This window comes from Ursus arctos, unplaced genomic scaffold (genome assembly GCF_023065955.2).
Source record: "Ursus arctos isolate Adak ecotype North America unplaced genomic scaffold, UrsArc2.0 scaffold_26, whole genome shotgun sequence".
Classification (NCBI taxonomy): Eukaryota; Metazoa; Chordata; class Mammalia; order Carnivora; family Ursidae; genus Ursus; species Ursus arctos.
In genome coordinates this window covers 8,204,944-8,232,102 of record NW_026622941.1, presented here as the reverse complement: position 1 = coordinate 8,232,102, position 27,159 = coordinate 8,204,944, and the positions used below count along the sequence as shown (strand labels likewise).

The following is a 27,159-nucleotide window of genomic DNA, read 5'->3' as shown; positions in this document are numbered from 1 at the left end:
GCTCCCATTTTTCTTCACTATTATCCACTAATTCTTTCTGGGCAGTATTCATTAAATATATAAGCATTTGTAGAAACTCTGTTTTTCCCTAATACAGTGTCAGCATTAAAAGGATGCATAATTTGGACCTATTTTGCCCACGGCCTTTTCCCCAGTGCCTAGAAAAGTCCCTGGTACATAATAGGTACACTGTGGAATTGGTGAAAGACAATGTTCCCTGTTGTATTCCCACAAACTGCAAAGTGCTTAGCACCTAGTAGATACTTTCCAAATATTCACGACCAATCAACTGATTCATTTTTATTTCCATCACCTTCCTGGCCTTGGTTTCTTCATCAGGAATTTCCTTGTTATGTTTATTTCCTATATATCTTTTTCATGTTCCAACATCAGGATGAGTCCAAACCTTTTGAATGAAAAGAATTACTTCTTTGCTAAGTTTTGGAGCAAGATTTGAGGTTGAAATGTTTCTTTCACTCTAGAGCAATAATTCATCTGTGAGATACTGTGGGACAGTCTGACAAAAGCCATTAAAGTGAAAAACTGAAGGCAAAAACGGAAACTCGTAGTGTGGAGGGGGTTGCACAACCCAAAAGAATGCACAGCTCAGGATTTTCTCAACCAATCGGCGCTGCAATAATGCACTGTGAAGTTTTGGATAGCAGATTATTCTGGGTCCCTCACTCTAACAAACCTCTCAGGCTTGCAGTCCGTAGACTCCTATCCATTTCTGGGCCTGGTTGCCACACAATGGTTTGCTTATTTGGAAGGGTTGTCTGACCAACATCGTAATGAATTTAGTAGCCTGATTTGATTTTTCATTTTCTTAAAAAAAAGATTTAATTTAATTTAATTTAATTTAATTTATTTTATTTTATTTTATTTTATTTTATTTTATTTAGACCTGCGCTGAAACCAAGGGTGGACACAACTGACTGAGCCACTCAGGTGCCCCTTCATATCACTTTTTTAAAGGATGTTTGCCCTCTTTTGTTCTTGTTTTTACTTCAAAGATAAAATATTTTTTATCATGTAGGTGTTTATTGCTATGAACTTCCCTATTAAAAATGCTTTTGTTGTATCCCATGAGTTTTTGTATGTCGTATTTCTTTTTTTTGGTATATTTCCATATTTCCATTTTCATTTGTTTCAAGACATATTTTGATTTCTAGCTTGATTTCTTTTTTTTTAAATTTCTTTTTTGACCTATTGGTTAAAACATTATTTTATGGTATGTGAAGTATGCCATAATCAAATAATAATAATGATTTCTTTAAATGAAATGGACTACATTCCCCAATCAAAAGACACAGAGTAACTCAATGAATAGTACATATGCTTACAGGAGCATGCTGTTTAACCTCATATATTTCCGAATTTTTCAGGTTTTTTCTTGCACCCGATTTCTAGATTTATAACATTGCTGTCAGAAAAGACACTTAGTATGATTTCAATCTACTTAAATTTATTAAGACTTGTTTTGTAGCCTAACATGTGATCTTTCCTAGAGGACGTCCCATGTACACTTGGGAAGAATGTGTATCATGCGGCTCTTAGATGGAGTGTTCTGTACATGTGTGTTAGGTCCATGTGTCATTTAAGTCCAGTGTTTCCTTATTGATCTTCTGTCTGGGTGACCAACCTGCTGTTGAAAGTGGGGCATTGAAGTCTCCTACTCTTATTGTACTGCTGCTATGTCTCCCTTCAGCTCTGTTAATATTTGCCTTATATATTTCAGTGATCCTATGTTGGTTGCATAAATATTTACAAATGTTATATCCTCTTGTTGAATTGACCCTTTTATCACTTTATTTTGACTTTCGTTGCCTCTTGTTATAGTCTTTGTCTTAAAGTCTCTTTTGTCCAAGTATAGCTGCAATCTGCTCTCTCTTCATTTCCATTTGCATGAAACATCTTTTTCCATCTCTTTACTTTCAGACTGTGGGTATCCTTAAAGCTGGAGGCTCTTAGAGGCAGCATATAATTTTGTTTTATCCATTCAGCCACTCTATGTCTTTTGATTGGATAATTTAGTCTTTTCCATTTAAAGTTGGTATTGTTAGTAGTAGTAGTATAAGACAGCTTAATTGTGGTATACTTTATGTACCATTAAGGTGTTTTAAGTATATGTAATTCAATGATTTTTAGTAAATTTATGGAGTTGTAAAACCATCCCCACAATATAAATATAGAACTTTTTCATCACTCCAAAAAGATTCTTTGTGTCTATTTACAGTCACTCCCCATTCTCACTCCTAGTCCCAGGCAACCACTGATTTCCTCACTACCCCTGTGGATTTGCCTTTTGTGAATATTTCATTTAAAAAAATTAACAACATGTGTTCTTTTGTGTCTGACTTCTTTCTCTTCGCATAATGTTTCTGAGGTTCATTAAGGTTGTTGTATATGTCAATATTTTATACCTTTTTATTCCTAAATAAAGTTTCATTTATAAATCTAGCTCATTTTATTTATTCGTTCATGAGTTGTTAGACATTCAGATGTAGAGTAAATCTTGTTTCTTAAGGGCCTTCTTGAAATATAATTTACATACCATATAATTCAGTCATTTAAAGTACACAGGCCAATGGCTTTTTTGCATATTCACAGATTTATGCAACTTTCATCACAATTTTAGAACATATCATTACCAAAAAAAAACAAAAAAACAAAAAACCCACACCTCACACCACTTAGTCATTACTCCAAAATCTATACCACCTCCCCCTGCCCTAGGCAACCACTAATCTACTTTCCGTATTTATGAATTTGCCTATGCTGGACACTTCCTATAAATGGAATCCCACAATATGGGATCCTTTGTGATTGACTCCTTTCACTTAGCATAATGTTTCTTAGATTCATCCATATTGTAGCATATAGCAGTATTTTATTCCTTTTCATTGCCAAATACTATTCTGTTGTATGGATACAACATTTCCCCCTCAGTTTTATTGAGATATAGTTGACACATACATTATGTAATTTTAAGGTATACAATGTATTGATTGGGTGCATTTATAAATAGCAAAATGATTACCACTGTACTTCAGCTACCACCTCTACTCTGTCACATATTTGCCATTTTGTGTGTGTGTGGCAAAAATCTTTAAAATCTATTTTTTAGTAACATTCAAGTATATACAATAATGTTGGCAATAATCACCATGTTGTACATTAGACTGTTAATTTTACAGCTGGAAGTTTGTACCATTTGACCAATATCTCCCTACTCCCCCACTCCCCAACGCTTAGTAACCACCACTCTACTCTCTGTTCCTTAATCTGTCATTTTTTGATTCCACACATAAGTGATATCACACAGTATTTGCCTTTCTCTACCTGACTTATTTCACTTAGCCTAATGCCCTCAATGTCCACCCAAATGGTTGAAAATGGCAGGATTTACTTCTTTCTCATGTTTGAATAATATTCCACTGTATATTTATACCATATCTTCCTTATCCATTCACCCATTGATAGGCACTGGGGTTGTTTCCGTATCTTGGCTATTGTGAATAATGCTGCAATGAACATAGTGGAGCAGATATCCCTAAAATATTCTAATACATATGAAACCAGAAGTGGTATTACTGGATCATATGGTAGGTCTATCTACAATTTTTTGAGGAACCTCCACACTTTTCCATAGTGTGTGTACCAATTTGCATTCTTACCAACAGTGTACCAGGGTTCCCTTTTCTCCATACCCTTGTCAACAGTTGTTATCTATTATCTTCTTGATATAACCTTAATTTTAACAGGTGTAAGGTGATATCTCATTGTGCTTTTTTTTCCCACTGTGCTTTTGATTTGCATTTCCCTGATAGTTAGTGATGTCGAGCACCTTTTCATCTGCTTCTCGGCTCTCTGTATGTCTTTGGATATTATTCAGTTCCTCTGCCTATTTTTAAATTGGATTGTTAGGGGTTTTTTTTGTTTTTTGTTTTTTGTGGGTTTTTTTGCTATTTATTGAGTTGTATTAATTCTTTATATTTTTTAGACATTAATTCCTTATCAGATATGTGTTTTGTAAATGTTTTCTTCCATTCTGTAGGTTACCTTTCCATTTTATTAATAAATGTTTTTGCACATCTGAAAAAAGGTTTTTTTAAAAAGCAGAAAGCTTTTTTTTTTATTTTAATTTTTTTAAAAGATTTTATTTATTTATTTTGACACAGAGAGAGGGAGCACAAGCAGGGGCAGTGGCAGGCAAGGGAGAGGGAGAGGGAGAAGCAGTTTCCCTATAGGGAGCCAGATGTAGGACTTGATCCCAGGACCCTGGGATCATGATCTGAGCCAAAGGCAGATGCTTAACCAATTGAACCACCCAGGTGCCTGAGCAGAAAGCTTTTAAATTTGATGTAGTCCCACTTATTTATCTTTGCTTTTGTTGCTTGTTCTTTTGCTCTCACATCCAGGAAATCATTGCTGACACCAATGTCAAGGAGTTTTATCCCTACGTTTTTTTCTAGGAGTTTTATAGTTTCATGTCTTCTTAAAGTTTTTAATCCATGTTTAGTTCATTTTTATTAGTCATGTAAGATAAGGGTAAGAACCACATTCTTCCACTTGTCGTTATCCACTTTTCCCAACACCATTTTGAAGTGACTATTTTATCTCCATTGAGTACTCCTGGCTCCCTTGTCAAATATTTGTTGACCATATATGCAGGAGTTTCTGGGCTTCCAGTTCTGTTCCACTGATCTATGTGTCTATTTTTATGCAGTACCACACTGTTTTCATTACTATAGCTTTGTAGTATAATTTGAAATTAGGAAGTGTTATGCTCCACTTTTCTTCTTTTTTCTCAGGGTTGCTTTGGCTATTTAGAGTCTTGTTGTGCCATACAAATTTTATTATTGTTTTTTAAAAAATTTTTTGTGGAAAATGTCATTGGGATTTTAATAAGGGTTGCATTGAATCTATAGATGGTTTTGGGTAGTATAGACATTTTAAAAATATTAATTCTCCTGTCCATGAATACAGGGTATCTTTCCATCTGTTTGTGTCCTCCTTACTTTTTTTTTTTAATCAAAGTCTTGTAGTTTTCAGTATAGTTATTTTACCTCCTTGGTTAGATTTATTCCTAATTATTTTAGTGTTTTTGATGCTATTGTGAATGGAATTGTTTTCTTTATTTCTTTTTCACATGTTTTGTTGGTGGTCTATAGAAACAAAATGATTTTCTGTATGATAATTGTATCCTGCAACTTTATTGAATACGTTGATTAGTTCTAGAAGTTTTTTGATGGAGTTCTTAGGATTTTTTGTATGTGGGATCATATATGCAAACAAAAGCAATTTTACTTCTTCCTTTTCTGTTTGGATGCCTTTGATTTCTTTTTCTTCCCTGGTTGCTCTGGCTAAGACTTCTAGTGCTATGCCGAATAGGAGTGGTGAAAGTAGGCACCTTTGTCTCGTTTCTGATCTTAGAGAAATAACTTTTACCTATTCACCATTGAGTATGATGTTAGCTGTGGTTTTGTCATATATGGCCTTTGTTGTGTTGAGGTATGTTCCTTCTATACTTAATTTTTGAGAATTTTTATCATAAAAGGATGTTGTACTTTATCAAATGCTTTTTCTGCATCTATTGAGATGTTCATATGATTTTTATCTTTTATCTTATTAATATGGTATATTACATTTATTGATTTACATATGTTGAACCATCCTTATATCCCAGGTGTTATTCCCATTTAATCATGGTGAATGATTTTTAAAATGTGCTGTTGAAGTTGGTTTGCTATATTTTTTGAGTATTTTGTATCTATATTCATCAGGGATAATGGTCTGTAATTTTCTTTTCTTGTAGTATCTTTATCTGGCTGTGGTATCAGATTAATGCTATCCTCATAAAATGAGTTTGGAAGTATTTCCTTCTTTTCAGTTTTTTGGGAAAGTTTTAGGATTGCCATTAATTCTTTAAATGCTTGAAAGAATTCACCAGTGAAACCATCTGGTTCTTGGCTTCTTTTTGTTGAGAGATTTTTGATTACTGATTCAATCTCTTTATTTGAAATTGGTCTGTTCAGATTTTCTATTTCTTCATGTTTCTTCTTTTTTTTTTTTTAAAGATTTTATTTATTTGAGAGAGGGCATGAGCAGAGGGGAGGGGCAGAGAGAGGGAGAAGTAGGCTCCCTGCTGAGAAGGGAGCCTGATGTGGGCCTCAATCCCAGGATCCTGGGATCATGACTTGAGCTGAAGGCAGATGCCCAACAGACTGAGCTACTCAGGTGCTCCCAATTCTTCATGCTTCAATCTTTGTGGATTCCATGTTTCTACGAATTTATTTCTTCCAGGTTATCCAGTTTGTTGGTGTATAATTTTTCATAGTAGTCTCTAATGATCCTTTGTATTTCTGTGGTATCAGCTATAGTGTCCCCTCTTTAAGTTCTGGTTTCATTTATTTGAGTACTTTCTGCATTTCTGTGTTACTCTAGCTAAAAGTTTGTCAATTTTTTTAAATCTTCTAAAAATGTCAGCTCTCAGTTTCAATGATCTTTTATATTTTTGGTCATGGAGCCTAAGTGGGGCTCAAACTCACAACCCTGAGATCAAGACCTGAGCTGAATCAAGAGTCAGACTTAACTGAGTCCCCCAGGTGTCCCTGCTCAGTCTTTATTTCATGTATTTATCTGGTCTTTGTTACTTCCTTTTTGCTAATTTGGGCTTGGTTTGTTCTTTTACTAGTTCCTCGAGGTGCAAAGTGAGGTGTTTGAGCTATTTTTTGTTTCTTGAGGTAGACTGGAATCACTATAAACTTCCCTCCTAGAACTGCCTTTAGCGGCACCTGGGTGGCTCAGTCGGTTGAGTGTCTACCTTTGGCTCAGGTCATGATCCCAGGATCCAGGGATTGAGCCCCACATTGGACTCCCTGCTCAGTGGGGATTCTGCTTCTCCCTCTGCCCCTCCCCCTGCAAGTGCTCTCTCTCTCTCTCTCACTCTCTCTGAAACAAATAAATAAAATCTTTAAAAAAAGAACTGCCTTTGCAGTCTCCCATAAGTTTTGATACATTGTGCTCTCATTTTCATTTGTTTAAAGATACTTTTTCTTTCTTTCTTTCTTTCTTTCTTTCTTTCTTTCTTTCTTTCAGAGAGAGAGAGAGAGAAAGCGCATGCACACACGTGTGCATGCAACTTGTTGGGTAGGTGGGCAGAGGGAGAGGAAGAGAAAGAATCTTAAGCAGGTTCCACTCCCAGCTTGGACCTGACACCAGGCTCAATCTCCTAAGCCTGAGATCATGACCTGAGCTGAAATCAAGAGTCAGACACTTAACCAACTAAGCCACCCAGGCACCCCTCCCTTTTGACTTCTTTGTTGACCCATTCAGGATCATGTTGTTTAGTCTCCACATATTTACGTTTTCTCCCAGATTTCCTCTTGTTATTGATTATTAGTTTCATTGTGCTTGGAAAAGATACTTTGTATGATTTCAGTCTTCTTGAATTTGCTTAACTTGTTTTGTGACTATCATGTGATCTATCCTGAAAAATATTCCATCTGCACTTGAGAAGAATGTATATTCTACTGCTGTTGGATGGAATGCTTTGGATGTGTCTGTTGGCTTCATTTGGTCTAAAGTTTGTTTCAAGTCCATTATTTCCTTATTGATTTTCTGTCTCAGTGATCTAGCTGTTGTTGAAAGCGAGGAATTGAGATCCCCTACTATTATCGTATTATTTTCTATTTCTCTCTTTAGGTCTGTTTATATTTTCTTGAAATATTATAGATGCTCTGATGTTGTGTGCATATATATTTGTTTTATCCTCTTGTATTGACCTTTTACCATGACATAATAGCTATCTTTGTTTCTGTTACCATTTTGGGCTTAAAGTTTATTTTGTCTTATTTTAGGATAGATACTTTTTTGTTTTTGCTTGCATAGAGTATCTTTTGCTATCCCTTCACTTTGAATCTCTGTATATGTTTAGAGCTGAGGTGAGTCTCTCGTAGTCAGTGTATAGTTGATCTTGTTCTTTTAACCATCCACCCACTCTATGCCTTTGGTTAGAGAATTCTATCCATTAACAATTAGAGTAATTATTGATAGGCAAGAACTTGCTAATGCCATCTTATTAATTATTTTCTGGTGTTTCATGGTTCCCTTTTTTTTTCCCCTTTCTTTATGCCTTCCTTTGCAATCAATGATTTTCTGTAGTGGTATGCTTTGTTTCCTTTCTCTTTATCTTAGTGTATCCATTTGATTTTTACTTTGTGATTCCCATGAGGTTTACATAAAACTTCTTGTAGATATAACAGTCTATTTTATGCTGATAACAATTTAACTTTGTTTGCATGCCAAAACTCCATTTTTTACTCTCCCTCTTTGTACATTTTTGATGTCAATATTTACATTTTTATTGTGTCTCCATCCATTAAGAAGTTGTTGAAGCTATAGCTATTTTTTTTTAAAGATTTTTATTTATTTATTTGACAGAGATAGAGACAGCCAGCGAGAGAGGGAACACAGCCGGGGGAGTGGGAGAGGAAGAAGCAGGCTCATAGCAGAGGAGCTTGATGTGGGGCTCGATCCCATAACGCCGGGATCATGCCCTGAGCCGAAGGCAGATGCTTAACCGCTGTGCCACCCAGGCTCCCCTATTGCTATTTTTTAAATATGTATTTATTTATTTTAGAGAGAGAGAGAGCATGTGCGACAGAGGGAGAGAGAGAATCTCAAGCAGACTCCCTGCTGAGTATGGAGCCCAATGCGGGACTTGGTCCCACAACCCTGAGATCATGACCCGAGCTGAAATCAAGAGTCAGGCACTTACTTTGCCAACTGAGCCACCCGGTCGCCCCTGTCTTTTTGTGATCTTAACTGTATCTTGGACACATCTTTTCACTTGATTCAGGAAACTTTCTAGAGCAGAGTTTCTCTCATGTGTTTGAAATCATGTTTGTCTTCTGGGAACACAGAATATGCCAGCTGTAGTTTATTTTTTCCTGTTCTAGGTGGGATTTATATATCTTCTAAGACTCCTAGATCCTTTTAATAAAGAACACATATTACTTTAGACAAAGATGTAGTTTCTAGGGTGGCTTTGAGAGTTTGTGGGTAAGTACTATTGCTGCTGTGGGAATACTTTTGGTTGTGACAGTGTTGAAAAATATGTGTTGTCAAATTTATAATTTTACTTCTTCCCACTTCCAACTTAACATAGCAAAGTAGTATTTCATTCAAGATCACTAAATATATTTATGTTTGTATATATATATGTGTGTGTGTGTGTGTGTGTGTGTATGTATATGTATATAAACAAAGTAATATTTAGCTTAAGGAAGAAGGCAGGTAAAGGGCCATATTTTGGAAGTTAGAATTTAAGAAGGATCTCCAAGCTGCTAGATACTTGTTTTTGTGATCTCAGGCTGCTGTAACAAAATACTGTAGATTAGTGGCTTAAACAACAGGGATTTATATCTCACAATTCTAGAGGCTGGAATGTTTGAGATCACAGTGCCAGCATGGGTGGGGGACACAAACATGTCCATGATGGCACTGTAAAAGAAGTCAGGGACCCTGATGATGTCTTTATCACAGAATGTCACATTTCCTTTTCCTTTGCCTTAATCAGTTTATTTTCTCTCATCTAGGAAGATTTGGGGATTTAATCAACAGCTCTACCATCCCTTTCTCAACCCCGAAACAAAAGTTACTGTGTCTTTTACATACAATATACATACATTGTGTACATTAAAAGCTTTAGCTCAGGGGTGCCTGGCTCAGTCAGTTAAGCGTGTGACTTCGGCTCAGGTCATGATCTCAGGGTCCTGGGATCGAGCCCCACATTGGGCTCTCTGTTCAGCAGGGAGTCTGCTTCTCCCTCTCACTCTCCCTCTGTGCTCTCTCTCTCTTTCAAATAAATAAATAAATAAATAAATTTTAACAAAAAGCTTTACATTATCTCTTGTCATCTTGCAACACAACTTACTCAGCTCAAAGGACTTTTTAAGGCAGAATTTACCTCAATCATGTAACTGCCTTCGAAAATATAACATCAAAAGAAGAAGAAGAAGAAGAAGAAAAAGAAGAAGAAGAAGAAGAAGAAGGAGAAAAGAAAGAAAGAAAGAGAGAAAGAAGAAAGAAAGATGAAGGAATATTTATTAAATTTTTATTAGGCATAATTATTATTCTTTTAGGGCATTGCTAAACTTTTTGTTTGAATGAAGAAAAACAAATTGAGAAATTTCACATGACACACTAATCTAGTGATCTCAACATACTTAATGGAAATTTCTACTGGCTGTTTTTGGGTGTTGCTTTCCCAATTTCCTTTTGTCTTTGCTCTGTCTACCAGAGTGAATCAAAGGAAACTTGTCTTTGAAAAGACTTCTTCTTTTGACTTGTCTTTTATATAGGGAACTTTCTGATCTTACCAGAATAAGTAAAATTAATGTTCAATCTCAAGTATTTCTGAGGACATACTCCTTACCCACAGAAATACACACTTGGGGCAAAAATAGAAGAGGCTTCTCATTCTCCCAACCACTGGACAGCAAGAGAGTTAACCTACAATGAGACAAGAAGAACCTCAAAATAAAAGTGAGTACATTCTCTCCTCTCAGTTTTAAAGAGGCAAATGTAATTATGACTAAGATTTAAAAATACAAATTAATGGTAGTTATAGTTGTGAAGATTGAGGATGATTGCAAGGAGGAGTTAAAGGAAATGGCAATGACTTTGGTGAAGAGGAAGGTCATAGATTCAAGTATGTTGGGTAAGAGAACTTTGTGAAACATAAATTGGGCCAAGAGAAGAGATAAATTATGCAAAAGAAAAATAAGATGGAAAGAAAGAGAATAATTTGGGAAGATTCTTTTAAAGGCAAGAAGCAGAAGGAAGATAGACAAAACACATCGACTAAGGCTCACAGTTTACCTGAGGCTCTGACTTTATCCCATTTTATTCTGTACTTAAGGGTCACAATATATTTGTATTACAAGAATATTGAACACTATTCTTGAGAAATAGAACAAATGCAGAAATATATAATTTTAAAATTAATGTTTTGGTTCACCTCATCACTCCAGCATGGCAAACTTCAATGGGACCACAATGTACACTGGTCCTGAAACACACCTTTTTTTTTTTTAAAGATTTTATTTATTTATTTGACAGAGACAGACAGCCAGCGAGAGAGGGAACACAAGCAGGGGGAGTGGGAGAGGAAGAAGCAGGCTCCCAGCGGAGGAGCCTGATGTGGGGCTCGATCCCAGGGCTCCGGGATCACGCCCTGAGCCGAAGGCAGACGCTTAATGACTGTGCCACCCAGGCACCCCTGAAACACACCTTTTTACATAACAATATGTCTTGGAGACTTTCCGTCAATACATACTGATATATAGGATTATTTGATTCACTGTGCAGAATTCCATCATAGAGATTCACCATCATTTAGAATCTGTACTATTAATAATACACATGCAAGTATTGGTTTCTGGTTTTATTAAAAAAAACCATTGGCTTTATAAAAAGCCTTTCCATTCAAAAAAAAGTTTACATTTTTATGTATGTATGTTTTTATCAGTAAGCTCTAACACGGATTTATTCAGGAGGAAATCTTTAAGCTCTCCTCTAGATCTAAAATATTGTGGATGATCTCATATTTGGCTTGCTTCTCAGTAGAATATCTTCCCTACTTCTTATGCCGGAGAAGACAATGTATTTATCTTTCCTTTTGTCCTAGAAGGAGGCCAGCATTCCCAGTTGATCCCTTGGGCCATTGCTGTTTTTTTCATCTCAATACTCAGTGCTTGTTTTATTGCAAATTGTTTGGGTAAGTTCTTAGCAGAAATGGAACTCTGTGGATTTCCCCCCAACAACTTTCATAAGGTTCCTCTAAGCCTTTTGTTACTTTGATTCCCGCCCCCCCCCCCCCCCCCCCCCGCAACATTTCAATCCATACTGCTTAAAACTACATTTTTCCCCTTCTATTCTTTGATGGTACTGTCTCGTGTCAGGGAATGAAAGATGGAAGTTAAACCCTTTTCTATACATACGAAGGTTGGTGGCTGTAGTAGATCATTCCCCGTTTTTGACTGAGATTACAAAGGGCTGTATCTTATCACTAAAGAGTAACCAGCAAAAACTCAACTTTCAGATGGACTGTAGTCTGGCTTTGGAAAGAAGAACAGTTGAAAGATTTGTTCTTCCTAATAGCAAGACCTTGTGTAAAGTTATTATAATTACAGTAATATAGTATAGGTGCAAGTACAGACATATAGACCAGAGGAAAGGAATAGAGAGCTTAGTTACAGATCCTGTATGTATGAACTCTTTATATAAAACAGAAGGGGATACTGCAGTTATAGGAAAGGACAATTTTGTTCAATTAATGTGCTAGAGGACCACTGATTATCCTTATTCAAAAAATGAAATTGGTCTCCTGTCTCATATCATATACAAAACCAACCTGGCGTGGATTATTGGCCAAAATGTGAAAAGCAAATCAATAATGCTTTTTAGAAGATAAATGGAGAATATATTCATATCCTCAAGGCAGGGGATGATTTCTTAAGTCATAAAATGTGCAAGCCAATGAAGGAAATATTGACCAATTATTCTATATTAAAGTAAGAATTAGTGTGCAACGAAAATACCAAGAAAGAAAACAGCCATAGGAGAAAGTGTTTGTAATGCATATAATTGATAAAAAAATTATTGTACAGTATATATAAACAATTCTTTCAAATCCATAGGAAAAAATCCTGACAATACAGCAGAAAAATGGGCAAAATTTTGAATAGGCACCATAGAAAAAGAAAAATTGAAATGTTTAATGAACACATAAAAAATGTCAAGCTCATTAGTTTTCAGGGAAGTGAAAATTCAAACTCGCAATGAAATACCATTGCATACATACCAGGATGGCAATAATTAAAAAGTCTGGCACTGTTAAATAGTGATGATGATGCGGCACAACTGGACCTCCAATGAATTGTTGCTAGTGGGAGCATAACGCAGTAAAACCACTTTGGAAAACTTTGCCACTATCATAGTTGGCAATATGTATATTCTATTACCAGCAGTTCCACTCCTAGGCATATGGCCCACAGAAATGTATGCTCATGTGCTCTAGGATTCATGGCCAAAAATGCCCAGAATGCTCATAATAGTCAGACACTGGAAGCAATGCAAATGTCTACCAGAAGAAGAATATATAAATAGGTTTTAGTGCATTAAGACAATAGATCACTTTATGGCAATAAAAATGAATGGCTTATAGTTGTATGTAACAATATAAATAAATTTCAGAAATAACACTGAGCAAAAGACAGAACCAAAAGAATGCATATTTTATCACTTTATTTATAAAAAGTTCAAAAGCAGGCAAATCTGATCTGTATGGTTTACGGATATGTTATCAAGTGGTAAAATTGTGAAACAAAGCACAAAGTGATTACCTTAAAAGCCATGGCATAGTCACCTTTAAGACAGAGGAAGTGGGTTGTATTTGGGACGTGAGGGCCACCTGGGGTGTTGGCAATATTGTGTTTCTTAAGCCAGATTGTTGTTACCTGGAGTGTTCACTTCACAATAATTTGATAAACTGTACATTTGTGTTTTTCACTTTTTGCACTTGGTTATGTTTCAAAGTAAAAATATTTATGTATGTATGTATGTATTTTTGAGAGAGAAAGGGAGACAGAGTGTGCGAACAGGGTGAGCAAGGGGCAATGGGGGAGAGAGAGAGAGGGAGAGAGAGAGAGAGAGAGAGAGAGAATCAATCAGGCTCCATGCCCAGCACAGAGCCCAGTGTGGGGTTTGATCTCGCAGTGCTGAGACCATGACCTGAGCCAAAGTCAAGAGTTAGATGCTCAACTGACTGAGCCACCCAGGTTCCCCTTGTAGTAAAAATATTTAAAAGATAAATAAATGTATATGGTTCGTAAAACTTGGCAGAACTAACCCAGTGTTCACTAAAAATCTCCAGTCTAACACAGATTCTGATAGAAAAATATGCTTAAAAGGGTATACACATAAAGGTTTGCAGAATTACTCCCATAAAGCACAAAATGGATATGATAATAAAAGTATTAATTTTTGACAATTCCTTTCAACTTATTCACCTGGAGCTGAACTAGGTAGTGAGAATAGGGGATAGTTACCTTAACTCTTAGGGGAAGAGAAGGACTGGAGTGACCAGCTCCCATTTCCCTAATTAAGTGGTTATATAGGAAACGAAAACTAACTCTTTTTGCCTTTGACAGTGACTCATCGCAACTTTCTACGCTGCAGCACAGACATGACGGTGTTCAAGTTACCAGAGTACCACACGAAGCTGACATGCACCAGAGAGAAATCAAAATCGAAAGGTAGATAGAAAAAGGCATAGGAGAATTTCTTTCTTACTTCCATTTCCATTCAGGTTCATAATTTGATTTAAAGTAATCAGTAGTAAACCAGGAGAGATTAAAACAACAGGAGTATCTGGTGCAAGAGTGAACATCAATAAATAGAAATAGATTTCTTGTGACTGTAATCAGTTGAATAACACCACATTTAGGATCCGTTTTTGGCATCCAAAACATAACATTAATTTAATTCCATTTTCTTTTGATTCAGACATATCTTAAGGATTGTTTCCTCTGCTGAGTGACTTTGTCTCTTTTATTATGCTGGAATTTGTAAAACCCCCCATCCTTTGGGAGGATGCAGAAATGCTTGAGAATTCTAGTAGGTTCCCTACCCCGTTAGATAAAATTTCTTGTAAAAGACTTTGTTCTGGAAGCACTTCAAATATGGATGTAAATACATGCAAGGACATTGAAGAATAATGTTGTTTTCTAAGAGAATATCTTGTAATTTTCGTATAGTCATCATGCGATTCAGGTACTTTTGCTCAGAAACATTTAGAAATGTAATTTTCAGGATTTTTTAAAAGGGGGAACAGAATTATTTTGGTAACCCTGGTGTTATTTCCAAAAAATGTTAACTGGATAGTTAGCAGAATAGCTATGCAATCTGTTACAGATGAAATGCTCCTTTGTAACTGATTTTCATTTCAATTTTCTCACGAGGGAGCACCTGGAATTGCTGTCCTTTTGGCTGGAGAGCCTTCCAGTCCAACTGCTATTTTCCTCTTAATGACAACAAGACATGGGGTGAGAGTGAAAGGAACTGCACCAGCATGGGGGCTCATCTGGCCACCATCAGCACAGAAGCTGAGCTGGTATGTTGGGAGGCTCCCATCCTTCTCTCTGCTGGTTTGAATCTCTTTGCAGAGAAATTTTTGCAGAGAAAGAGGAATTTCTCTGTTCCACCTCTGTGCTTTGTTTCACCTGTTTTGTCTTCCTCCCTCATTTTTCTTCATCTGGCCAACTTCTGGTCTTTCCAGGTTTGATTCACGTGTTATTTCCTCCAGAAAACTACCCTGACCATCTTGCCTACTCCATCCTCCCTGTTCTAATTTGGACATACTCCCGTGGTACTTTGCGCACTGTGTGATCATGGCATTTATATCACTGTACTGATGTAATCTGTTCACTGCCCCATCTCTATCAATGACTCTACCTTGTAGAGGGCTGTAGCCGTGCTCTCCTAATCTTTGCATCTCCGAAGTCCTGCACAGTGCTAGGCACACTGGATAGGTCTTGATAAATGTTTGGTGAGTAACTGAATAAATGAATGGTTAAGCAGGACTGAAACAGCTTCTCAGGAGAAAGCATAGGAAAAATAAGTTGTATGGTTGTAATTCTTTTTTTTTTAAAAGATTTTATTTATTTATTTGACAGAGATAGAGACAGCCAGCGAGAGAGGGAACAGCCAGCAGGGGGAGTGGGAGAGGAAGAAGCAGGCTCATAGCGGAGGAGCCTGATGTGGGGCTCGATCCCAGAATGCCGGGATCACGCCCTGAGCCGAAGGCAGACACTTAACCGCTGTGCCACCCAGGCGCCCCTGTATGGTTGTAATTCTAACTAAAAAAATTTCCAAAGTTTAAATCAGTTCTTTTTTTTAATTATAATGGTTTTTTTTATGTTATGTTAGTCACCATACAGTATATCCTTAGTTTTTGTTGTAATGTTCCATGATTCATTATTTGCATATAACACCCAGGGCACCATAAATCAGTTCTTTAAAAACAAATGTATTTCCTCATATAATATACTTCCATATATGTACCATAACTCATATTCTACTCTTTTCTTAGGGGGGTTTCTCGGAGGATTCTGTTCCCATGGCTTTGATATCTACAGGTTCATCAACTCTTTGAAAAAAATGGAACTTAATTTAATACACACACAATCAAAGAAGACAATTTTAAAAACAAAAGTTTTTTAAAAATCTGATCCTATTAAACATTGTGTTAAGTGATTTGCAAGTATGATCTTATCTGTGAAGTAGTAGACTTGTCCTTTTGGAGATGAGAAATCTTGGGTTTGGTGACATTAGAGTACTTACTAACATTTCACAATAAATGGCAGAGGCAGGATTTGAAAGCAGATCTGTCCGATGACAACGCTTTTGTGCTTAGCTAGTAACCTATCTGACCTTTTCTCTCTTTTCCTAACATAATAGCTATTAAATGATAAATGCAAATATACTTATAAAAATTTACATTTTTATGCAGAACTTTATTATTCAATTTTTGGATAGACGATTTTCGTATTTCCTGGGACATATAGATGAGAACCATGAAGGCCGGTGGTCGTTGGTGGACAAGACACCATTTAACCCACATAATTTGTGAGTATGTTGACTGGGGTGAAAGAGCTTTATAGGCAAAGGTGAGAAGATACCAAGCAGAATTCATTTGGGCTGGAGTATACTGTTGTAGAAATGCTTACTCAGAATAATTCTATGTGTTGAGTAACCTCTATACCAATATACTATGATACTTCTATTAGACAATGCAGCTCTAAATTTTTCACCAGAGGCATTTTCTCTGCATGTCCCCTGACCCACACACACACAGTCACACACACACACACACACACACACTGGAGAGCCTTCCAGTCCAACTGCTATTTTCCTCTTAAATATATAAATATATATATATTTTTTCTTTCATTTCAGATTAGGGCATGAGGGTGAACCCAACAATCAGGAAGAAAATTGTGTTGTCCTCGTTAATGTTCAAGACAAATGGGCCTGGAATGATTTTCCTTGTAACTTTGAGACAAAAAGGATTTGTAAATTACCTGGAACAGCATTCAACTAGAAACCTCCAAAGGAGTCCTTGTGATGGGGATGGCAAAGAAGAACCAAATAGACTAGGAAAGAATGCACCTGCATCGTTGAAACAGAGAAAACCTTCTGAGAAAATAGAACATTTTCAGTTATGATTGGCTTATTTATTTTTGTTCTATTCATTCAAGATAATGTGTTTCTGCCACGAGAGACTATAGACTCCGGGAAACAAACTGAGTGTTTTAGAGGGGAAGGGGTGGAGAATGGGCTAGCCTGGTGGTGGGTATTAAGGAGGGCACGTATTGCATGGAGCACTGGGTGTTATACACAAACAATGAATCATGGAACCCTACATCAAAAACTAATGATGTGCTGTATGGTGACTAACATATCATAATAATAATAAAAAAAGATAATGTGTTTCTGTGTGGTATGGTGGCAGGAATCATCTTTTCTGTGACAATCTTTTCATTAACTTTGCTTTCTTTTTAGTATATCAGAGTATTTCCTTTTCAATTGGTGTGCATCGATTATATATCGAACAGAATGGCTCAAATGATGCAATCTCTTAGTCATTGTTTTCCTCTGCTCAGATTTTTAGCTCTTAAGATTCAAACGCGGGGTATTCCAACTGGTAGTGGTATGCCACTATTTTAGCCCCAGTTATGACAAACCCTTTAAAAGTTTTTTTTTTTTTAAAGATTTATTTATTTATTTGAGAGAGGGAGAGGAGGTGAGAGAGAGGAGGAGGAGGGGCACTTCTTCCCACTTCCAACTTAACATAGCAAAGTAGTATTTCATTCAAGATCACTAAATATATTTATGTTTGTATATATATGTGTGTGTGTGTGTGTGTGTGTATGTATATGTATATAAACAAAGTAATATTGTAGCTTAAGGAAGAAGGCAGGTAAAGGGCCATATTTTGGAAGTTAGAATTTAAGAAGGATCTCCAAGCTGCTAGATACTTGTTTTTGTGATCTCAGGCTGCTGTAACAAAATACTGTAGATTAGTGGCTTAAACAACAGGGATTTATATCTCACAATTCTAGAGGCTGGAATGTTTGAGATCACAGTGCCAGCATGGGTGGGGGACACAAACATTCAGTCCATGATGGCACTGTAAAAGAAGTCAGGGACCCTGCTGATGTCTTTATCACAGAATGTCACATTTCCTTTTCCTTTTCCTTTTTTTTTTTTTTAAGATTTTATTTATTTATTTGACAGAGAGAGAGACAGCCAGCGAGAGAGGGAACACAAGCAGGGGGAGTGGGAGAGGAAGAAGCAGGCTCCCAGCGGAGGAGCCTGATGTGGGGCTCGATCCCATAACACCGGGACCACGCCCTGAGCCTAAGGCAGACGCTTAACCGCTGTGCCACCCAGGTGCCCCTCATCTTGCATTTTTTACTTAAAAATATAGTTTGGGGAATGTTTTGTACCTTGTTCCATATAACTAAGTAGTGTTTCATTATATTGGTATATCATAATCTGAAATAACCTTTAAGTGACAAAATATTTCCTTTATATAATAAAAATCAGCAAAATAATGGCTGTGAAAGAAACCATGAGAACAATCCCTGTTCAGATCAGAAAAGCGAGACAGTTCCAAGAGGATTTCTTTTCCTCATGAAAATATGGGACTGATAGAATGTATTTGAATTCATTGAGAGGTGATGTACAATTCTGTAGAGTTAAGGGATGCATTATTAATCAGTACATAGAAAACTAGATAAATAAAAAATGCTGCCAATATTACCTATATGAAAAGCAAAATGTGTTTAAGTATGTAATATAATATATAATCATGATACAGTACAAGATTCAGCTGTGAATAATATTTACATATTCATAATGACATACGAGTAAAAATTTTTGATAATGAGTATGTATCATTTTCACCAAATGTATTAGAATGATTTTTCTTTAAAATATTTAGGGGCCCAAATGATAATATTTACATCTTAACAGTGGTTTACTTCGGGACTACGTTCTTGGAACTATGGATGATTACCTACTCTTTTATTTTTTGGAACTTTCTGGATTTTCTGGTGCCTAAGTATTTTTGTAAGTCCTCTTGTAAAATATTATATTTTAAAATAGTTTCAACCAGATGATCTACCGCTCAGAATATTCCAGATAAATAACCTGGGTTCTGTTGATCTTTAACCACTAAACCCTGAGCGATTGTTTCTTTTCTTGACAAACTTTGAAGACAAAGTTAATTGCATAACAAATTATAAATGTATGGTGAAATAATGCATACTAACACTTTCATATATCTTTCAATATTGAAATAAAATTTAAAATATCAAATTATAGCCAACCAATTATAGCCAACAGAGAAATAATGGTGAACAAAAGTATTTCCATATGTCTTTCACTGATGTTTATAATTTGAAAAAAGGGAATTAGAAAATAGAAGATATATGTACTGGATTACTTTTAGGTTGAATGGCCTTCAGTTTAAAGGCGTATTGGTTTCAAAACAGCATGTGGTCCCTTATACCTAAGAGGAATAAACCTTTGTAAGGAAAGAGAATATATTCTATTCACTTATTCAGTTGAATTTTCCCATTTCATAATTCCACATTCATTCCAATGTACGAATTTTGAGGGTCTCTTTATGGTGCTGTGTGGAAGAGCCAGGGTTATTAAAGGTGCTATATTACCTAAATATTCTTGAATAACCTTATCATGCAAGTAGTGGATAGGCTGGAGATAGGAAATTGTCAAGCTCAATGTTCTCTTAGAACAATTTGGCTGTTGGACCCTAGCTGAGCAATAGCCATAACCTCAGGTGAGATTCAGTTATTCAGGGGAAGAGAATAAAGAGAAAAGAGAGTTCTTGGGGTGAACGGACTGAATAATTGTTTGGAGCTGAAGCTTAGCATGGCCTTTTCCTAGCAAGGGGCAATCAAGGCCTTTACCCAGGAAGTCCACATGTCTTTGGAGCAAGAATAAGTTTCATGACTTGAGGGAGTTTCTTACTCATTGTACAGGAAACCATAGCGAGGATACCTGCTCGGGGAGGGGTAAAAATGGTATGCAATCAAGAAAGCAAGGCAGACTTTTCAGGAGCCAGGAAGAAGAAGAATTGATCAGAGCCTAAATTCAGAGGATTGTTCAAAGTCACTTTGAAAATCCTCTTCTTGCTGGGCTCTGTACTTGCTTTATGTCCCTCTATTTTCACATCAGTGTTCACAAATAAAGCAAATGTGCCCAAAGGAGCATACTTTTCCCGGCGTTTGTTCGAGAACTGATAGGTAAGTTTTGAGAAGTCCTGAGACTAATATGGAGACAGATGCGCGTCAGTCAGCATCACAAATTATAACCTTCAAAACGACTTATTTTTATTGGTAGTGAAAGGAGCAAAGTCCCCCTGAAGCCCCTGTGGAGTCCTCATCAAGTGCAGTACACACTTCTCTCAGGGTGCAGTTGTGTTCATGCTCTTGTGTCTCCGTATTTATGCATTTAAGTTGTGCTTTCTGCTCTTAGATAATTTTTTTGTTGCTTTAAACATTTATTTCTGGCATTTCACAAACCCGAAACATATTGAAGAAACAGGGCACATCATTCCAATTTTTCTTGGGATTCGAAGAGTCTCGGATGGTGGCACAGTCCTCCACTGTCACTATATTATTGGGCTCCCCGACATCCCAGAAGCTGAAAGAAAATAATGCAGGAGATTTAAAATCCCAGCTACAAGAAGCCAAGTGACCGACTATGTGACATGACACTTGTGCTGTATAACGTCACAACAGTTTTGTTAGTTAGGCATTATCATCTCCATTTTATTTTATTTGTTAATTTAAAAAAAGATTTTATTTATTTATTTGACAGAGAGAGAGAGAAAGCGCACAAGCAGGGGGAGTGGCAGGCAGAGAGAGAGAGGGAGAAGCAGACTCCCCACTGAGCAGGGAGCCCCACTTGGGGCCCGACCCCAGGATCCCAAGATCATGACTTGAGCCAAAGGCAGAAGCTTAACCAACTGAGCCACCCAGGTGCCCTATAATCTCCATTTTATTGATAAGGAAAAGGCATCCCAGAAAAGCTAAACCATTTGTCTAAGTTATGGAGTTTATAGGAGTGAAGCTGAACTGGATATTCCTGACTCTATTCTGTCCTGCTCCTTGATGGTTGTCGACCCGTAATGAGTAGCTATTGATATTCTCATGGATTTGTTCCCTTCACACTCGAATCTCATCTTCTTCCACACTGAGTTTGTATTCACTGACGTACATACTTCAGCGGTGTTACTGTGCCATAGTGAAGCAACTTTCTAAAGTCTCAGTGCATCTGGGCTGTACTCTTAGAACTGACCTTAACCTTCCTGACCTTTAGTTTCCTCAAATGCTGAGTGAACATTAATACTATTAATGTATGTCAGAAAGGTATAATTTCGGTAAAATGAAATAATGAATGAGATAAAAACTTTGAAAGCTCCAAAGTGCTGTGCTCTAATGATGTAAGGTCATTATTAAGGAGAAAAGAGACATTATTGAGGGAGTTCCACACTCTCACTCTGTAAATCCACTTTCTCCAATCACTATTTTTGTCTCATTTACTAATTTGAGGCACAAAGCTCTGAATTTCACTCTGTCTCTGCTGCGTTCCCAATGAATTAGTCTTTAATTCTAACCCTCTCCTTCTCTTTGTCTGTTATTTCCCGTTTATTCAGAGAGTCTCAGGAAGGGGGAGCACTAGCTCTTCATGTTGCTTTCGTCTACCTTCTTGCACGTCCTATCACCAAGGGTTGACCTGAAGATACCTCGTGGAACAGAAGGAGGTTCTGAGAACTCCCTTCAACAATGGTCTAACTTTGGGATTGGAGACAGTGTTAAAATTCTCCTGCAAGAAGGAAATTACCTCAGAGACTCTGAGAAAGGTGTTCCGTCTACCCATTGCCACTGACCCTCGGTCACCTGGTCTGTCAGTCCAATATAGAACTCTCTCCTTTTAGGTTTCGCAAAGAAAAGGAATTCCTATGGAAGCAACACAATAAAAAAAAATAGATCAATTATTTCAATTTTGAACAAGTGTTGAGGGTAATTGTTATTAAGAGAAATAAAGTAGGACAGAGACTACAGATGATAGATAAGTGGCTCTGAAATTGTAGGATCATGGAGGATGATCTGATTCTTTTCGTTGTGGTAAAAATATACATACCATCGAATCAAACCTTTAACAGAGAAGGAGGTTCTCAATAACTCATTCAAAGTTTATCTACTGTTATTTGTAGCAAAATCTACTGTGTATATCCAGCGTGAAACATTATTAATCATAGCTTAAAGATAGTGGACATATCTCTGCATATCTGACAAAATCATATGATATGTTCATCAACATAATAGCCATTCTAAAATGAACTCCCAGCCCCCTTTTCCCCCCGTCTTCCTAATAAAGAAACTGAGCATGGAAATTCCCCCCCCTTTGTTTTAAAGGAAATTCCCCCTTTTTAAGGCTCTTCTAGTGATGAAAATAGAGTATCGACTTACAGAAATAGTAGGAATGACATGCCTTTCAATACATTCATTTAACAAATAGTAATTGTGGCCCAAACACTGTATACACATATGGAGAAAGGGATAGATCCTGTGAAGAAGGTCACGTTGACGCTGGAGGAGGCTGTGCTCCAACTACCTGCTCCTCCTGTGTGTTGATAACAACCAGATGAGCTCCCATGTCGGAGCAGTTTTTTAAACTTGATGCCCAGGACATGGTGTTAGTAGAAAAGAAGTAGCAGCTAGATTGAAAATGTACCCAGTCTGATGGACAGCAATTCTTGACTGAACCTAGGAGGAGAGAAGTTTCCATGAGTGTCCTAGCCCAGAGGAGCATCACGTAGCATTTTGGTAAGACTTGGAACAAGACTATATATATAAGAGCATAGGGAGTCTATTTCTGAGATATTTCTAAATTCCCTATTTTATATATTTTTTTCTCCTTTACCTCATTTGGAAGCAAGTGAGGAATGAAAAGAGAATTCATTCCTGGAGATAGTACCTTCCACTTCTAGATTTTCTGTTGAGACATACCTCAAATTTACTCTAAAAGTTTTCTATAATGTCCCCAGGATTTCCTGTCCTGATGCTAATTGCATTTCCAAAGTTCTAGAACTGTCTTTTTACCAATTCCTCAGCATTCTCATATAGTACAGGCAAGATTTTACATCTTGTTTTTGAAAAACAAAACATCATCCAACTACTTTACTTGTCCCCAAATCAGTCTAGAAGCCAAAAAAAAAAAAAAAAAGTGTTGATATAGGGGACCCTGGTTGGTTCAGTTGGTTAAGCGTCTGCCTTTGGCTCAGGTCATGATCCCAGGGTCCTGGGACCAAGCCCCACATCAGGCTCTCTGCTCAGGGGGGAGTCTACTTCTCCTTCTGCCCCTCCCCGACGTTCATGCTTGTGCTCTCTGTCTGTCTGCAATAAATGAATAAAATATTTTTTAAAAAGTGTTGATATATAAATGTTGATGTTCAAATTTGAGGACTATTATACCCGATCCATCATTGGAGCAGGAGAAGTCCATGAACGCCTCATGTAGCTGGAACTTATTCTCATCACAGAGTTGAAAGACACGATATGTCACTGTAAGGAAAGGCGCAGAGTTAATGTTCATTACTCTTGATAAAAAATAAATTTTATCATTTTGTATTTATAACAAAAGTACCAGTAATCATCATGGTTTCTTTTTCTTTTCTTCTTCTTCTTTTTTTTTTTTCTATTTGTCCTTCTACACAGAAAGTCACTGAGATTTACTTACTCAAGAAAGAACAAAGAATTCACATTTCATGGTTTTCCTGACTTATGAAGAAGAATATATTATTTCAGGTCCAAAGGCTCAGAGAAAACAAATGTGTTTTCACTCTCTCTTATGCCAACCCTCCCTACCCTTCTTCCAAAAAACTATTTTTTCATGCCTCTGGCTAGGATCCCGTAGAGAAGTTTATCCTAATGATACGAGTACAAAGGAGAAGACTCAAGGCCAGCAAGGAGACGAAAACTGTCTATCATGAAAAATGTGTCAGAGGTCACTGAAATTTGGTAACTGTTCTGTACTAGTTGGGGTTCTAGTTGAGCAATAACCTGGAGATAAATAGGGAAGAAAGTGGAACAGAAATACCCTTCGAGGGGGAAGAGAACCCACAGGCAAGAAAGATTTTACCCCTAATATTCACCAGGGAGATTAAACTTAACCTTTTGAACTCACCAACACATCTGGTGATGAAACAGGCGCTGAGCAGTAGCATGGAGACCCCAGCAACAGTCCATAAGAGCACTTGGGAAGACAAGCATCCTTTCTCTGTAGAGAGAAATATGCAAACATGGTCAATCTTCCCCTAGCAAGATACAAAAGAGATTCTTATTCAACCACTTATTTCCTTCCACTTGCACTGTTCTATATGGAGTAATTCTCAAACTTCAGCATGCATCAGAATCATCTGAACAGTGTGTTGAAACACAGGTGATGGCACCTCACCTCTAGAATTAACAATTCATTAGACATGGTATGGAGCCAACAAGTTCCCAGAAGCTGCTGAAGCTATTGGTCTGGAAACCATCTTTTGGAACCACTAGAATAAGCCATTGCTAATCCTAACATTCATGAACTGAGACAGATAGGCAATTTTTCCTTCCTAAGTCTCCCAGGTTTTTCCCCTTCTATTCCTATCTTGGTCTTTCCTTTTCTCCCTTTTTTCCTCTCTGTTTTTCTTGTCTCTCTCCTGCTTTCCTCTTTTCGATATCTCATTTCCCAAGCCCTTTGTAAATCAATTCAGATAAAACATGAGCCATCCTCTAGTAGCTCCTCTCTCCCTCCCTCCAGATACACATTTTACAGACAGGGAAAGTAGGTTCCAGAGAAGTGAGGTGACTTGCCCAACATGACACAGGGAAAGGGTGGGCAGAGCAGTCTGATTCAGCTCTCCCTGGAATCCAGACCAGCGATCCTCAGTAGAGCATACAGTCTCTAACCACTGCCTCAGCTTCCTCTCTTGTGTTCTGTCTCTGTCTCCCTTCTTTTGCTCTGGTGGAGACTTTTCTATTGTCCCTTCCCTCAAAATATTTACCCCCTCTTCCCAAAAGAAAGATCTATGAGAGAAAGGGAGAGTTGCAAATTTTACCTGTGCCTTGTGATGTAGATGGTTGGGATGAATTCATTCTCTCTCTCTCTCTCTCTCTCTCTCTTTCTCTTCTTCTCTCATCAGCTTCTGAGTCCAGGAGAATTTTGTTGGTAAGATTCAAGGAAAACAAATCTTTTTCTGTTTTTTAGGAACTGTGACCCTAAGACCTCATAATATTAATGTGTTCTGTGGCTTTGTGTTTCAGTCAGGGTTTCCTTTCTTGCATAAGGAGGACAAGGGGCTTTACGAGTTGACACATCTGTCTCCTTACTTTAGGAAACAACTAAATGGGGAAATGGTGAAGTGGTTAATCATCAACAGAAATGGGCTGAGCGTGTGAGCACATCAGGGGTTTAAAAATACAGTTTTAATTTGGTGGATAAAATTTCTCTACTTTCTTCCAGGCCTCACTCATCCTTCAGTCTGCCCTTGACATTTGTGGGGCCCTCCTCTGCACTTCCAATTTCAGTCCTTGCCACCACACATTTGTTAACTGGAAAGGGGACAGACTCCAAATCTTCACACTTGGCACAGAGCTGGGCGTATAGTATTTGCATTTACAACTTAGCCATGTGAGTTCCTTTTCCTATTTTATGTTTGTTTTTTCTTCCTCCTTCACTCGCATCTCTTGAACCTTCTGGATTTCTCTCATGCTGTGTATGTTGCATTATGAGTTTATATCTCTTCTGTCAAAGTGCTTACCACCAGGCCATCTCACAGGTCCACCCCAGTGGAACTGCCTCACGTGGTAGGACTACTTTGAAATTCAGATCCATTCCTTATGTCCAAACACAGCTTCTGGAGCCTTTGAGATGCAGCAGGTAGTTTCATTCTATTCTTTCAAATTATTTGGGGGTTTTTGTTTTATACTAGGGCCTATATTTGGAGAAATAAATTGAAATGTCAGAAGAAGCGATTTCAATTAGACATGAAAAGATAATGCTTCTCTGGAAGGTTAGATAGATGTAGTAGTGTTCCAATCCCTTTCTTAAAAATACTTAAGAACAAGATCAAACTGGACTCTATTGGTTAAAATTCACAAGGATCAGGAGGCATTAGTAATATATATATATGAACTGGTAATCCCCATGCCAATGACGCAGACTTCACATCTTAGAAAATACCCTTGTTCTCAAAGGGACTTTTTATTGTTTTCACGTATTGCTCAATTTCCTCGGCATTCTCTATTTTATAGTTATATAGATTTATTAAAGAAAATTTAAGGGGCGCCTGCGTGGCTCAGTCATTAAGTGTCTGCCTTCAGCTCAGGGCGTGATCCCAGGGTCCTGGGATCAAGCCCCACGTCAGGCTCCCTGCTCTGCTGGGAGCCTACTTCTTCCTCTCCCACTCCCCCTGCTTGTGTTCCCTCTCTCGCTGGCTGTCTCTCTCTCTAGCAAATAAATAAATAAAATCTTAAAAAAAAAGAAAATTTAAAAATTCTACATGTATACATTATAAAATATTTGCATCTCTAACATGGGTCTTATGAGCAAATGGTTTTTGACCAGTAAAAAAATATTACCTAGTGGATGAGTTAAATGAATTATTAAGTGATGAATCATAATGACTATAGTCAATTATTTGTAATGATCAATCAGTAATGACCAATATCAATAAATAATCATATGTTAGTATTTTTATAAATATGCAATTAACTAATATTACTAATTAACAGATTAATATCTTAATACCAGTCAAAATACATATATGTTTTTATCCTTTGTTTTATCACCTTTTCCAAATTATAAATGTATTATTTGTATGGTTAACAACATGAGAAGAATGTTGCAAGTAAAAGATCTCCCATCTGTTCTAAGTGCGCTCTTCTAAAGTCAACCATGCTTGGGGCGCTTGGGTGGCTCAGTTGGTTAAGCGTCTGCCTTCGGCTCAGGTCA

General features: G+C 37.2%; 2 protein-coding genes across 3 annotated transcripts; one reads left to right on the top strand and one right to left on the bottom strand.

The window, feature by feature from the left end:
* The first annotated feature begins 10,323 nt into the window (after positions 1 to 10,323).
* CLEC4D (C-type lectin domain family 4 member D) lies at positions 10,324 to 17,481 on the top strand. Its single transcript, XM_057303321.1, has 6 exons — positions 10,324 to 10,551; positions 11,696 to 11,785; positions 14,220 to 14,324; positions 15,030 to 15,181; positions 16,580 to 16,695; positions 17,026 to 17,481. Exons 1-6 carry the CDS (start codon positions 10,524 to 10,526, stop codon positions 17,168 to 17,170), a joined length of 636 nt encoding a protein of 211 aa, XP_057159304.1. The 5' UTR covers positions 10,324 to 10,523; the 3' UTR covers positions 17,171 to 17,481.
* Positions 17,482 to 20,469: 2,988 nt separating this feature from the next.
* CLEC4E (C-type lectin domain family 4 member E) lies at positions 20,470 to 25,513 on the bottom strand. 2 transcript variants are annotated; one of them, XM_026502524.4, is made up of 6 exons: positions 25,265 to 25,513; positions 24,352 to 24,444; positions 23,640 to 23,729; positions 22,780 to 22,931; positions 22,006 to 22,121; positions 20,470 to 20,802 (listed from the first exon to the last, which is right to left on the bottom strand). In XM_026502524.4, exons 1-6 carry the CDS (start codon positions 25,299 to 25,301, stop codon positions 20,652 to 20,654), a joined length of 639 nt encoding a protein of 212 aa, XP_026358309.1. In that variant the 5' UTR covers positions 25,302 to 25,513; the 3' UTR covers positions 20,470 to 20,651. The 2 variants fall into 2 exon arrangements, with proteins under 2 accessions (XP_026358309.1, XP_057159303.1); XM_057303320.1 differs by having other exon boundaries at positions 20,476 to 20,802; positions 22,900 to 22,931.
* Positions 25,514 to 27,159: the final 1,646 nt, after the last annotated feature.